Source organism: Myxine glutinosa, chromosome 5, assembly GCF_964187855.1.
Source record: "Myxine glutinosa chromosome 5, kmMyxGlut1.1, whole genome shotgun sequence".
Taxonomy (NCBI): domain Eukaryota; kingdom Metazoa; phylum Chordata; class Myxini; order Myxiniformes; family Myxinidae; genus Myxine; species Myxine glutinosa.
The window spans coordinates 172,350,594-172,363,185 of record NC_136265.1 but is presented as its reverse complement, the minus strand read 5'-3'; the positions used below and the strand labels follow the sequence as shown (position 1 = coordinate 172,363,185).

At 44.4% G+C, this 12,592-nt stretch overlaps 2 protein-coding genes across 8 annotated transcripts in view; both read left to right on the top strand.

The window, feature by feature from the left end:
• The window catches only part of LOC137426724 (serine/threonine-protein phosphatase 4 regulatory subunit 3), a 72,588-nt gene extending 67,053 nt beyond the window's left edge, over window positions 1-5,535 (top strand). For all 4 annotated transcript variants that reach the window (XM_068115537.2, XM_068115538.2, XM_078779086.1 and 1 more), the window contains 2 exons: window positions 2,112-2,353; window positions 3,651-5,535. In XM_068115537.2, coding sequence (XP_067971638.1) covers window positions 2,112-2,353; window positions 3,651-3,914 — 506 coding nt within the window. In that variant the 3' untranslated portion in view covers window positions 3,915-5,535. The remainder of the gene's footprint in view (window positions 1-2,111; window positions 2,354-3,650) is intronic.
• A 4,080-nt stretch (window positions 5,536-9,615) lies between these two features.
• LOC137426725 (girdin-like) overlaps window positions 9,616-12,592 on the top strand; it is a 193,566-nt gene continuing 190,589 nt past the window's right edge. For 2 of the 4 annotated variants that reach the window (XM_078779084.1, XM_078779082.1), the window contains exon 1: window positions 9,618-10,292. In XM_078779084.1, the coding sequence (XP_078635210.1) occupies window positions 10,221-10,292 (72 nt within the window). In that variant the 5' untranslated portion in view covers window positions 9,618-10,220. Of the gene's footprint in view, window positions 10,293-12,592 lie in introns of all 4 variants that reach the window. The other 2 variants (XM_078779085.1, XM_078779083.1) reach the window with 2 other exon arrangements.

The following is a 12,592-nucleotide window of genomic DNA, read 5'->3' as shown; positions in this document are numbered from 1 at the left end:
TTTTGAAGTGTGTTTGGGGTCATTGTCCTGCGGCAAGATCCATGACCTTCGACGGAGACCCAGCTTTCTGACACTGGGTTGAACATTGCGCTCCAAAATGCCTTGGTAAATTGAAGGATCCCCCAAATATTCCTACAGGTCGCACAAGATCTGCCTGCAACCCTCTTCTGGTGAAACTGCCAAAATCAAGACTCTTTGCTCACCTTCACTCCTTCATTCCTCTTTTCTCCCACCTCTGGAACAAACTCCTTCACTCTCTTCAATCCCACTCCTCCCTCCAGGTCTTTAAAACAGCTGTTCACCACCATCTCTTATCTTCCCCCATACAAAACCTTGATCTTTTCTACCCCCGCTAATTCACCCCAGATTCACTTTTCTGAAATACCGACTTCTTTCCTGGAAGTCCTAGCAGTGTCCATGTGTTTTTTTTTTGTTTGTTTGTTTTTACTCCATGATGCCTCTTGTGTCAGAATTTTTACCTCCCCCAAAACCCACCCTCCCTTCCCATGCCTCCTGCCCCCAAGCCCTCTCCCTCCCACAGATCTCCCGATGTCCCTGCTCTCAAATGGTGTACTTGTGTGCTTCCCCTTCTCTCCCCATCTTGTCTCTCGCTCCCTTTATTTTGTCTTGTGTCCATTTTTTTTTTGTCATTAATGTTAGCTCTTATAGGAGCCTCGATCTTGTATACCAAACTAAAGCAATACATATGCGGATACCAAAAAAAAAATTAATTTCAAAATTTTTCTGGAAGAAATGGTGCTTTATTCGAAAAATGTGCAAGGGTGCCAATATTTCTGGCCATGACTGTGTATTATTTTTTGTAATAAAATAAAAAGATTTATTTTAATGTAAAGGGATGTGGGGATGTTACTCCAAAAAGTATGTAAATAAGGTAGGGATGATCACAAGAAATGATTATGTGAAACCATCCCTACATCTTTCTCTGGTTCTGGTTGTTCCCTGTCCATCCCTCCACCTTTCTTTAATAATGGTTGTTCCCTGTCCATACCTTTGGAATAATAGTGTATATTGATGGTTTCCATGTATGAATTTGACCAGTGAAATATGAAACTATTAACACACACGTGTGCACACGCACACACACGCTAACGGAGGTGGATACTTTGAGACTTGTAGATCTCTGTTCCATCTCCTGAGGCCCACCCACGTGTGGGGATATAGCAGGCAAAAACAAATTGCACGCATAGACACACACACACACACACGCACGTGCGCACACTCATACATTTACATACACACACGAAGGTTGATACATCGAGACCGGGGAGGGTGCTGTTCTAGTATTGGTGATAATATTTATTTGTAATTTATTTAATCTCTGTCACACTTCAATGACGACAAGTGAATGACAAACTCCGTGCCTGTGTGGATGCCGGTAAGCTTCACGGACGGAAGAAAGTTCCTGCACTATGTGCACCGTACCCTTGTCGAACTGTGCATAATATTCCACCATTACCCCACCCATATAGGAGCGATTGGGCCTTGAGCAAGTGTCACCACGTGCCCGCCCCCACAAGGCTGATTACCAGTTGTCCTGCCTTCCCCTATTTCCCTTCATATTACTGTGCATAGTTATGTAGTTATACCTTCTTTTCGTGGAATATCTTCAAGTTCTGAAAATTCTGAGTAGTCATGGATCTCTCCACGATAAAATGCAGTAGATTGATGTTTAAAACCAAGTACTTAGCTGAAACCAATTTTGAGTTAGGCTGTCTGATAATAATAAGAAGAAGAAGAAGAAGAAGAATACTTTTAGTAATTTTTGTGTCTCAGCGATGCTGTCCAAGAGTTTGATGGTATTGGATGATGATGGTTTGATGGTATCCTCCACAGACGACTGGTAGGTACTTAATGGGTTTATAAGTTTGCATCTTCGTAGGTTTTTTTGAGGGTTTATGTTGTTATTATAGCTATGGGTTGCCCGTGCCATCCCTACGTAGGAAGTCTCGTGATTTCCTTATGCTGAGGACAAAGGGAGAGAGTCCCTACCCAGTTTGTGTGTACTTTTGAAAGTATAACTTCTCTAGGAGGAAAGCAACATGCCAATTACAGTCGATGACCATGCTTTGCTGGTGCGTTATCGTCTTCAGCGTGTGCAGATTATCACGACAGAGACTCTCTGGAGGATCCCAGCAACTCGGATTTCAAGTCTTTTCTCTCGATGAAGAACGTCGCGGATTCTGCCGCGGTCAGACCAAAGGTGACCGAGGAATCGCAGCCATCTGCCTCGGCTTTGTGTTCTCGGTCAAACAATTCTCCCCCGCCGCCCCCTGACTCGACCACGGGGCCCGCACTTAGTGTGCCAGATGTACCGAGTTCTGCAGATTCCAGGGTGAGATTGCGAAGGGGTTTTTTGTTTTCCTCATCACTTTGGCTATTTGATTAAAGATAATGACTCGGTCACCTTACATCATGTTTATTCTCTATAATCGTTGATCATTGTTTTCCTCTTCATCACCCAGTGAGTTTTGGAATATCCGATTGCAATGACTATTTGAAGGCAAATATTGTTACGTTGCCACATTGCACTATGCTGTGCTCGCTCTTTGAGTTGAGCCAGCTCATTGGACGCTGATTTGGTAAACCTTTATAACCCTGTATTATTAACCACGTCTGTGGGGTATTTCAACATCGTTTACAGCGAAAGTTTTGAAGACTATTTTCTGTCGTTAAAAATCTCCAATTGTAATGCTGTCACCTGAAATCTACGGCTGATATGAAGGCGGATTACATTCACCCGAATGATTCATTTAATTTTAATCACTCGGAAGAGGAATCAGGAATCTGACGGGGAGGTAAAACACAAAACACACTCCATGTGACCAAAAGACAATGTTCCGTGAATCGGAAACGTTTTTTTGACATATCTGGAGCTCTGTATAGTGAGTGAGATTGCCTGTAATTTCCTATTGCTGTTTCACGGGCCCAATTATTGCCACCACCTCGTGGGGTCAACGGGGAACCTTTTGGCTCAAGTCTTTCACGAGCCATCTGGCCAGGTCTGACATTCAACTGAAGGCGATGGGAATTTGTAATTTGTTTGGGGTTCCAGCGATGGCTCGCCTCCTCTTCGCGAAAGACAATGGGGGATTTTTAACGTCCGCCAAGGACCAGTGCTAGCAGACAGGTCCTCCGGCTTGACGTGCTTCCGATGGATGACACGCACAACTGATCCATCATTGCCTTACATGCGAAACATCAGGGTGACACTTTATAGCTGGGTCGAGATACAAACCCAGGCTATACACCTCTTAGCTACCTGTTGGCCCTCCAGACTATCTGTAATCACAGGTGCATAAGCGTAAACGCTTCCAAGTATATGCATATTTATTTCTGCTAAGCTCACTCCTGTTTTGTACTATTCCAACATGTAAGCTGGAAAATGCTGAACTATTACATGCAATATTGTAAGCTAGCTTACCCATGAAGCTTGCAGGGTAATGATGTCATTTAACAGAAGGGGGTGAATGTTTTTGTAGAACATGCCACATGTAAATCTATCTGAGCCTGAGCTTTCCCTAATTTCTCTTCAGTGTACATTGAAGCTACTGCTGTTATTAGAGCGCAGGTTCACATCGACATTGATAGACGTAATGAAGTGCTGTGGCATTAAATGTTTGCCTTTGCAGAAAAACACGAGACTTGTGGACCATCTGGATGAGGAGGAAGAGAGAATGGAAGAGGAGGAAGAGAGAATGGAAGAGGAGGACGAGAGAATGGAAGAGGAGGAGGAGGAAGAGGAGGAGGAGGAGGAGGAGGAAGAAGAAGAAGACGAGGAAGAAGAAGATGAGGCTGATGAAGAAGAAGAAGAAGAAAAGATGGAGGAAAAGGAAAGTGTAAAACCAAACAACATTGAGATGTCTTCGGCCAAAAGACAGCAATTGGAGGCATAATCGACCTTGGTCCACCTGCCTTCTTAAGAACCTGCACTGCGCTGGAATGCAGTTGTATGTGACACGGACGTCCTGTTCTCCGAAGCTGAACCTGCATATTTACCTACGGGCCATCCTTGTACCTTCAGTACGTCTGCTCCTCATGGAAGCTTCTGGACCAGCGACAAATCATTCCTTCCCAGGAATGAATGGCTTTCATTGCTTTGGTTGTTTTTTTTCTATCAGATGATGAACTACTCAGGGTTAAATGTGGGTCAGCTTTTGTTTCTTCTGTTCCTGTGAAAACGTAAAAAACACTGCTGAATTATTTTTTCCCAAGACAATTCCCCCGCGCCTCCCACTTCCTCAAGCGATACTTAATTGGTCATTGTACTTTTATCTTATTGTCATGCCACGACTGTTTGGGGAAGAGAGAAAGGTCAGATGGATTTTTCAAGTTTGCGGGGTACGCGGAGGAAAGGGGGGCAGGAATAAGTGAGGTTTTTTTTTCTGTTTTGTTAAAATAGTTTGACTGGGCCATCATTAACATTAGGTTGGGTTGTGTTTTGGGACCAGCATTTTTACCTGCAACAGGTGAAACGCCCCCCAACTCTTTTTTTTTCATTCAGCCGTTGTTGGTGCTGCCTTGTTTTCACTCGTCACCGACAACGAATTCAGCAAGCGAGGGAAACCCCTTCGACATCGCCTTGCGATGTTCGGAAGCTTGTTTGTTATTTTTTATTTATTTATTTTTTTTAAACAGTACATTCATTGTGGGGCCCCTTGTCGAATGAAAACCGCCGAATATCTTGCCTTTAGTACTTAAAAGATATCTCAGGTTTAAAATCCAGGATGATACAATCACGATGGAACGAGCGCGTTGTGATTTGCCGCGGCAAAAGAACGCTCACAGCTTGGAAAGCAAAGTCGCGCTCCATTCGTGCATCGACGAGTGACCGGTCGCTGAGGTCAGAATAATCAATCGACGCATCCGTTTGAGGCAGCTGCTGTGCAAATGCATCCGTGATGGCCTAGGTAGCCTTCAATTTTGAGACTTGTACATTGTACAAGGAGGTGAGACCAAGCGTTTGAAATGGATATCCGTTCTGATTCCTGAACAAACAGCGTTACTTTCTGTCTTGAAGTGGCACCAAAAATGTGCTTTATTCACGGATAATTCGTATTTCGAGGCCGCTCGACTGTTCGTGAGACACAGGTGTAAAAGACCTTTTCCCCGAGAAACGGGGTCGTCACGTTTTCACACCGCAAGTGGTGTTTGCCCGTCATTCAGAGACCTTACGTCCACACCATCTGATTTACATTTTGATTTTTATCGAATAGGTGATGCTTTCACCAGCAGTGCTGCACCGACCACATGGCCTTCGCTGCTCACCTGCGCCCAGCGGTTCTCCCTCGATAGCCGGACGGACGCTACGTTGCCATGCTCTGCACATTGAACATCTTTTGAATGGAAGGAGTGCTGTTCTAATTTAAGAATCTGTAGTTTGTAACAAAATAGTTACCCCTTGTAAGATACCGGCCAACAGTACTGAAGTAGTGTATAGCTTTCCATCTTGGACACAATGTTTATAGGACAGTGCTGTGTTTTATTGTTACAATGAAAAAAAAACAATAGAATCCAGTGGTGTTTGTTTTTTTTTATTGGAATTTTGATCGTTTAGCAATGGCAATATTTTGTTGATGTGACACCTGTAGTTTTACCATGACTGATTTTAACTCTACGAGGCTGGTACGTATGCGCGCACTCGCCTCCGAGGTGTCTAACCCGGGTTTGAATCTCAACCCAGCTATAAACTGTCATCCTGGTGTTCACAGGCATGCCGATGCATCAATGTGTCCCTCGGATGGATGTTGAACTGACAGCTGTTCACCACCATCTCAGATCATCCCCCATCAGAAACCATGATCTTTTCTACACCCGTTAACCTCCTTCCCAAATTTCGCTTCTGTATCCATTTTGTATCCGCCATCTGCATTCTCCCTAACCCTCAACCTTACCTGTGCATCTCTTGTTGTCCGTCTCCATCTATTTTCTCCCTCGGCCCTGCTGTTAGCATCTTTCTCCTGTTCCTTTTCTTATGCTGTGCCCTAGCTCTTCCACGAGCCTCAACTCTGTATACAAAAAACACATGCACGGCGTCCTTCATGAAGCATAGGCAAGCTATCACCGGCACTCTGATAAATAAATCGATCCCGAATGTGCAGGTGCACTGCATCATCCGTGCCTCAATAATGATGCAACCAGTGGGCTGGATTCGGAATTCAATTCCAGTCCAGTATGCATTCGCCAACAACAGCACCAACTAGAACGGCACTCAGTAGAGAGCATACCTCCACCTGGTTGGCCATATCACTCAATAGTGAAGAATCACTTTAAAAATCAAATAATTCTTATATCCGATCTTCACCAAAATCGAATCGATTATTCCTTGTCACACACACAACCTGTCCACCAAGTTTCGTCCAAATCCGTCCACAACTTTTTGAGATATCCTGCTATGTATCATTTTTTGGCCATTTCACTCAATGGTGAAGAATCACTTTTAAAATTCTACTAGCTGGATCTGGATCCGGATCTTCACCAAAATCGAATCGATTTTTCCTTGTCACATACACAACCAGTCCAACAAGTTTCGTCCAAATCCGTCCACAACTTTTTGAGATATCCTGCTAGGTATCGTTTTTGGCCCTATCTCCCAATGGTGAATAATCACTTTAAAAATTCTAGTAGCCGGATCCGGATCCGAATCTTCACCAAAATCTTATCATTTCGTCCTTGTCACATACGCTACATCTCTGCCAAAGTTTGTCCGAATCCGTCCACAAATTTTTGAGATATTTTGTTCACAGATAGGGGTGAAAACATAACCTTAATTCACCTTTGGTGGTGGAGGTAACAAAATAACGTCTGCATATAAAACGCTATCAGTCGCTACATTGATAACGAAAGTATAATCAGTTAATATGGACTTTAGAAGCCTTTCATTATCAAATCCCCCCCTACGTAAAGTAATCAATCCACGGCCGTGTTTCTGCGTGACTCACCAGCGCAGGTGTTCTGTACTGCATACATAATGGCCCCCACCCCAACTTTGACTTGTTTATCATTGTGGAGCGTCAGAAAGCCTTCCTTACATACAACACACCGACTTCGTGTAGGTAAAACAAGACAAGGCAAAACGAGGTGCCGCTGATGCAGTGCCCCCTGCAGTAAGCTGGAGCTCATTTTGTTTGTCGACCTCGGAGGGATGACAGGCTGAGCCAAGTGTCAACGCACCTGGTGTTCATTCAACGGTCGACAGGGACTTGAAATCAAGACCACGTGATCTTAATCCAGCCACCTTTACCGTAAAGCCAACGCCAGGCTTAAGGTTAAAGGTCAGAGGGATATCGAGCCTTGACGAACACACGATTTCTATGACGTAGAAATGCAATTTTGCTTGAACGCCTTATTTGCACATCTGGAACATTTTTGGGATACTGCACTTGGAAAATTTCATTAATCTGTTACAGACTTCAGCTCTTAGGTATCGACAGTACCACGAAATCACTCGGACATTGCATTTGAATGTGTCAACCCCGCAAAAATATATATAACAAGAAAGAGCAATCAGATTGCAAACCCTCGCCAGGATGTGTTTTCAGTGGTTTTTAAGGCTTTTGTGTTAAAACAAAAATGGCGACCGAACCACGCTACCGATGACGTCATCATTATTTTTTTCTCCACTAATTTATTCCTAGATTATGCTCAAGAAATTTCATCTTGATGGAAAAGTTTTGTACTTGTCAAATTATGACGTCATAATGGAGGTACCTGTGACATCATCATTAACATATTTTATTCCCCATGGAGAGTGCTTTACAATGAGCCATGTCTCAATTTTTTCTATTCAGCACTTTCGGAGATATAGAGGTGCAAAGTTTTCCGATTTTTCCAAGATGGCGGCCGAACCACGTGACCTATGACGTCATAATTATCATTTTAAAATTCTACAGGTGGAGTTGCATCTATGGTGAAAATTTCCTGTCAATCGGAGCAACGGTTGCAGAGAAAATCATATTTATTCTGTGCGGACAAACAGACTCAAATGCAATACCCTCTCCTCTGGCGAGTGTAATTAGGGTTCGATAAATTCGCCATTTTAAAAGGTCATAGACTCCACCCACTTTGCTAGCTCCTCCCTCTACGTGATCAATGCGGTGCGGATGATAACGTATGACGTCATGGACAATGTGTGGTCATAACACGATAAAAGCATGATTAAACTCGGGAATTCCACTACCAAAACAAAGTTTACATTAGACAATAGGGTGAAGCCACAGCAGGTGACTCGCACAACAAGATCAAAAGATCGCACGAGATAATCATGTATTAATTAATAACAATAGGGCTGTACTACTGATGGCCATTATAAAATTGCTGGAAATCGATTTCATCAATACCCCAACAATCCCGTAGTCGGGAAAACCGAGCTGTGGCACGGGGAACCCTCTACAGGTAAACACACAAGAAGGAAGTCAGAGAAATTACAGAAGTGTTGTGCAGCAGTTGTTAACTTCGCCAACAAAGGTGGACGAAGGTTTATGTTTTCACCCCTGTCTGTCTGATTGTGAACAAAATATCTCAAAAATTTATGGACAGATTCGGACGAAATTTGGCAGAGATGTAGCGGATGTGACAAGGACGAAATTATTAGATTTTGGTGAAGATCCGGATCCGGCTACTAGAATTTTAAAGTGATTCTTCACCATTGGGAGATCGGGCCAAAAACGATACATAGCAGGATATCTCAAAAAGTTGTGGACGGATTTAAACGAAACTTGGTGGACAGGTTGTGTGTGTGACAAGGAAGAATCGATTCAATTTTGGTGAAGATCTGGATTCGGATACAGCGAGTAGAATTTTTGAAGTGATTCTTCACCATTGGCAGATCTGGCCAAAAATGATACATAGCAGGATATCTCAAAAAGTTGTGGATGGATTTGGACGAAACTTGGTGAACCGGTTGGGTGTCTGATAAGGACTAATATATTCGATTTTGGTGAAGATCTGGATTCGGATTCAGCGAGTAGAATTTTTGAAGTGATTCTTCACCATTGGGAGATCTGGCCAAAAATGATACATAGCAGGATATTTCATAAAGTTGTGGATGGATTTGGACGAAACATGGTGAACCGGTTGGGTGTGTGACAAGGAAAAATCGATTCGATTTTGGTGAAGATCTGAATATGGATTCGAATATGAGAATTATTTAATTTTTAACTGATTCCTCACCATTTGGAGATATAGGGCCAAAAACGATACATTGCGGGATATCTCAAAAAGTTGTGGACGGATTTAGACGAAACTTGGTGGACAGGTTGTGTATGTGACAAGGAAGAATCGATTCAATTTTGGTGAAGATCTGGATTCGGATTCAGCAAGTAGAATTTTTAAAGTGATTCTTCACCATTGTGAGATCTGGCCAAAAATGATACATAGCAAGATATCTCAAAAAGTTGTAGATGGATTTGGACGAAACTTGGTGAACCGGTTGGGTGTCTGACAAGGACAAACAGATTCGATTTTGGTGAAGATCTGAATATGGATTCGGATATGAGAATTATAGGCATACTGGGTGCATACTGGGTCAGGGTGTCTTAACGCAGGAGGAACCCGGATTGTCTGTGTAAAGGTGCATGGATGGCCATTCTCGGTGGGAGGGTATTACAAGATACACGAAAATATGCTAATTTGGGGGAAATGGAACGGGCACCATCCTTGGAATTCGCCTGCAGGGGGCAGTTCGTGTCGGGGCTTGAACGCTCAAATGGAGAGAAGGAATGGGCGGGGGAGACGAATGGGCGTGTCCATGGCCGTTATCGACTTGGAGGTTAAAACGTGCGAACTGTTAGTAGCGGGTAGGGTGACACCGAGGGCTATGGTGAGGGGTTTGGACCGGCGGTCAAACTGGGCCCGTTCTTCCTCAAGGCGCCTTTAATCCCTTCATTCTGCCTTGGGTTTTCATTACTCTACACGTAACGTAAGCGCGCTTCTCGCTTCTCGCTTCTCGCTAGTTTTGCTTCTTATCGTCATCAATAACTACCGCTGCCGGATTTTATCCCGGTATATGAATTATCATTGGATCCCGGGCGTTTTTCCGTCGGCTCATGGGCTCGAGGACGCCTCCCGGGCGGAGTGACAGGGCATTGATCCCCGGGACGACGAGCGAGGAAAGGGGGGAGTGAGCAGGTCGAGGAGGAAGAGGATCTGAATCGCACTACCGTGGTTACCAAAAAAGAAGGAGGTGGAGGAAGACGCGCACAATGGCCGAAACCGACCAGGAGACCTCGTACCAGCAGCTGCAGCGCTTCCTCACGAGTCCTCTCTCCGCCTGGGTGAGCTTTGTACATTATATTATTGTACATTATATTATTGTACATTGTATTATTGTACATTGTATTATTGTACATTATATTATTGTACATTATATTATTGTACATTGTATTATTGTACATTGTATTATTGTACATTGTATTATTGTACATTGTATTATTGTACATTATATTATTGTACATTATATTATTGTACATTATATTATTGTACATTATATTATTGTACATTATATTATTGTACATTATATTATTGTACATTGTATTATTGTACATTATTCACGACTCACACCATGTCGTCTTCGCACGTATTTGGTGTATTTATTTATTTATTTATTGCCCGAGTACCGAATCTCGGCGCGCCGGTTTCCATGGCGACGGCGAAGGCCTGGTAGAAGCCTGAATGTAGAGAATAATTAAAATACGATCTGTTTCGTCGGTGTTTTGACGCGCGTTTCCTTCGCTTGTTCCTGGAAGCACGGAGAAGGTTCCCAGGCGGCTGTTAGCAACGTTATTTTTGCTTTTAAACGTTTTTATAATATGATGTCATCTGACACAATCCGATGCTTCGGATTTTAAATCGCAACGTATTCCAAGCACGTTCTGTCATTGGTCGCCGTTTGAGCTTGAAAGGCTGGTGAACCGATTCGACGGTGACGTCAGTGCTTGGAGCTCGGTTCGTTCAAAGTGTTTGCAATCACAAGACTTCCGAATAACATTGCCGTCGTCGAAGTAATTTTGATTATAAAATATAAAATGGCTACAATGACCATGTTGGTTCTGGCCTTGTCAAGATACTACGGCTGAATGACTTCATTACATTCGTTCTCGTGTCTTCACCACTACCACCACCACCGCCATCAACAACACCACCACCACCAGAACCATCAACAACACCACCACCAACACCACCACCATCAACAACACCACCACCATCACCACCACCACCACCACCATCAACAGCACCACCACCACCACCATCACCAACACCACCACCACCACCACCACCAACAACACCACCACCATCAACAACACCACCACCATCAACAACACCACCACCACCATCAACAACATCACCATCAACAACACCACCACCATCAACAACACCACCACCATCAACAACACCACCACCACCATCAACAGCACCACCACCACCACCATCACCAACAACACCACCACCACCACCATCAATAACAACACCACCACCATCAACAACACCACCACCATCAACAACACCACCATCACCACCACCACCACCATCAACAGCACCACCACTACCATCACCAATACCACCACCACCACCATCACCATCAACAACACCACCACCATGAACAACACCACCATCACCACTACCACCACCACCGCCATCAACAACACCACCACCACCAGAACCATCAACAACACCACCACCAACACCACCACCATCAACAACACCATCACCATCAACAACACCACCACCATCAACAACACCACCACCATCAACAACACCACCATCACCACCACCACCACCATCAACAGCACCACCACTACCATCACCAATACCACCACCACCACCATCACCATCAACAACACCACCACCATGAACAACACCACCATCACCACCACCACCACCACCATCACCAATAACAACACCACCATCACCACCACCATCACCAATAACAACACCACCACCATCAACAACAACACCACCAATAACAACACCACCACCATCAACAACAACAACACCACCATCAACAACACCACCACCAACAACAACACCACCATCACCACCACCACCACCACCATCAACAGCACCACCACCACCATCACCAATACCACCACCACCATCAACAACACCACCACCATCAACAACACCACCATCAGCAACACCACCACCACCACCATCAAGAACACCACCACCATCAACAACACCACCACCACCATCAAAAACACCACCTCCACCACCACCAACAACACCACCACCACCATCAACAACACCACCACCACCACCACCATCAACAACACCATCAACATGAACAACACCACCATCACCACCACCACCACCACCATCACCAATAACAACACCACCATCACCACCACCACCATCACCAATAACAACACCACCACCATCAACAACACCACCACCATCAACAATACCACCACCAACACCACCATTACCACCACCACCACCATCAACAGCACCACCACCACCATCACTAATACCAACACCACCACCACCACCATCAACAACACCACCACCATCAACAACACCACCACCATCAACAACACCACCATCAGCAACACCACCACCACCACCATCAAGAACA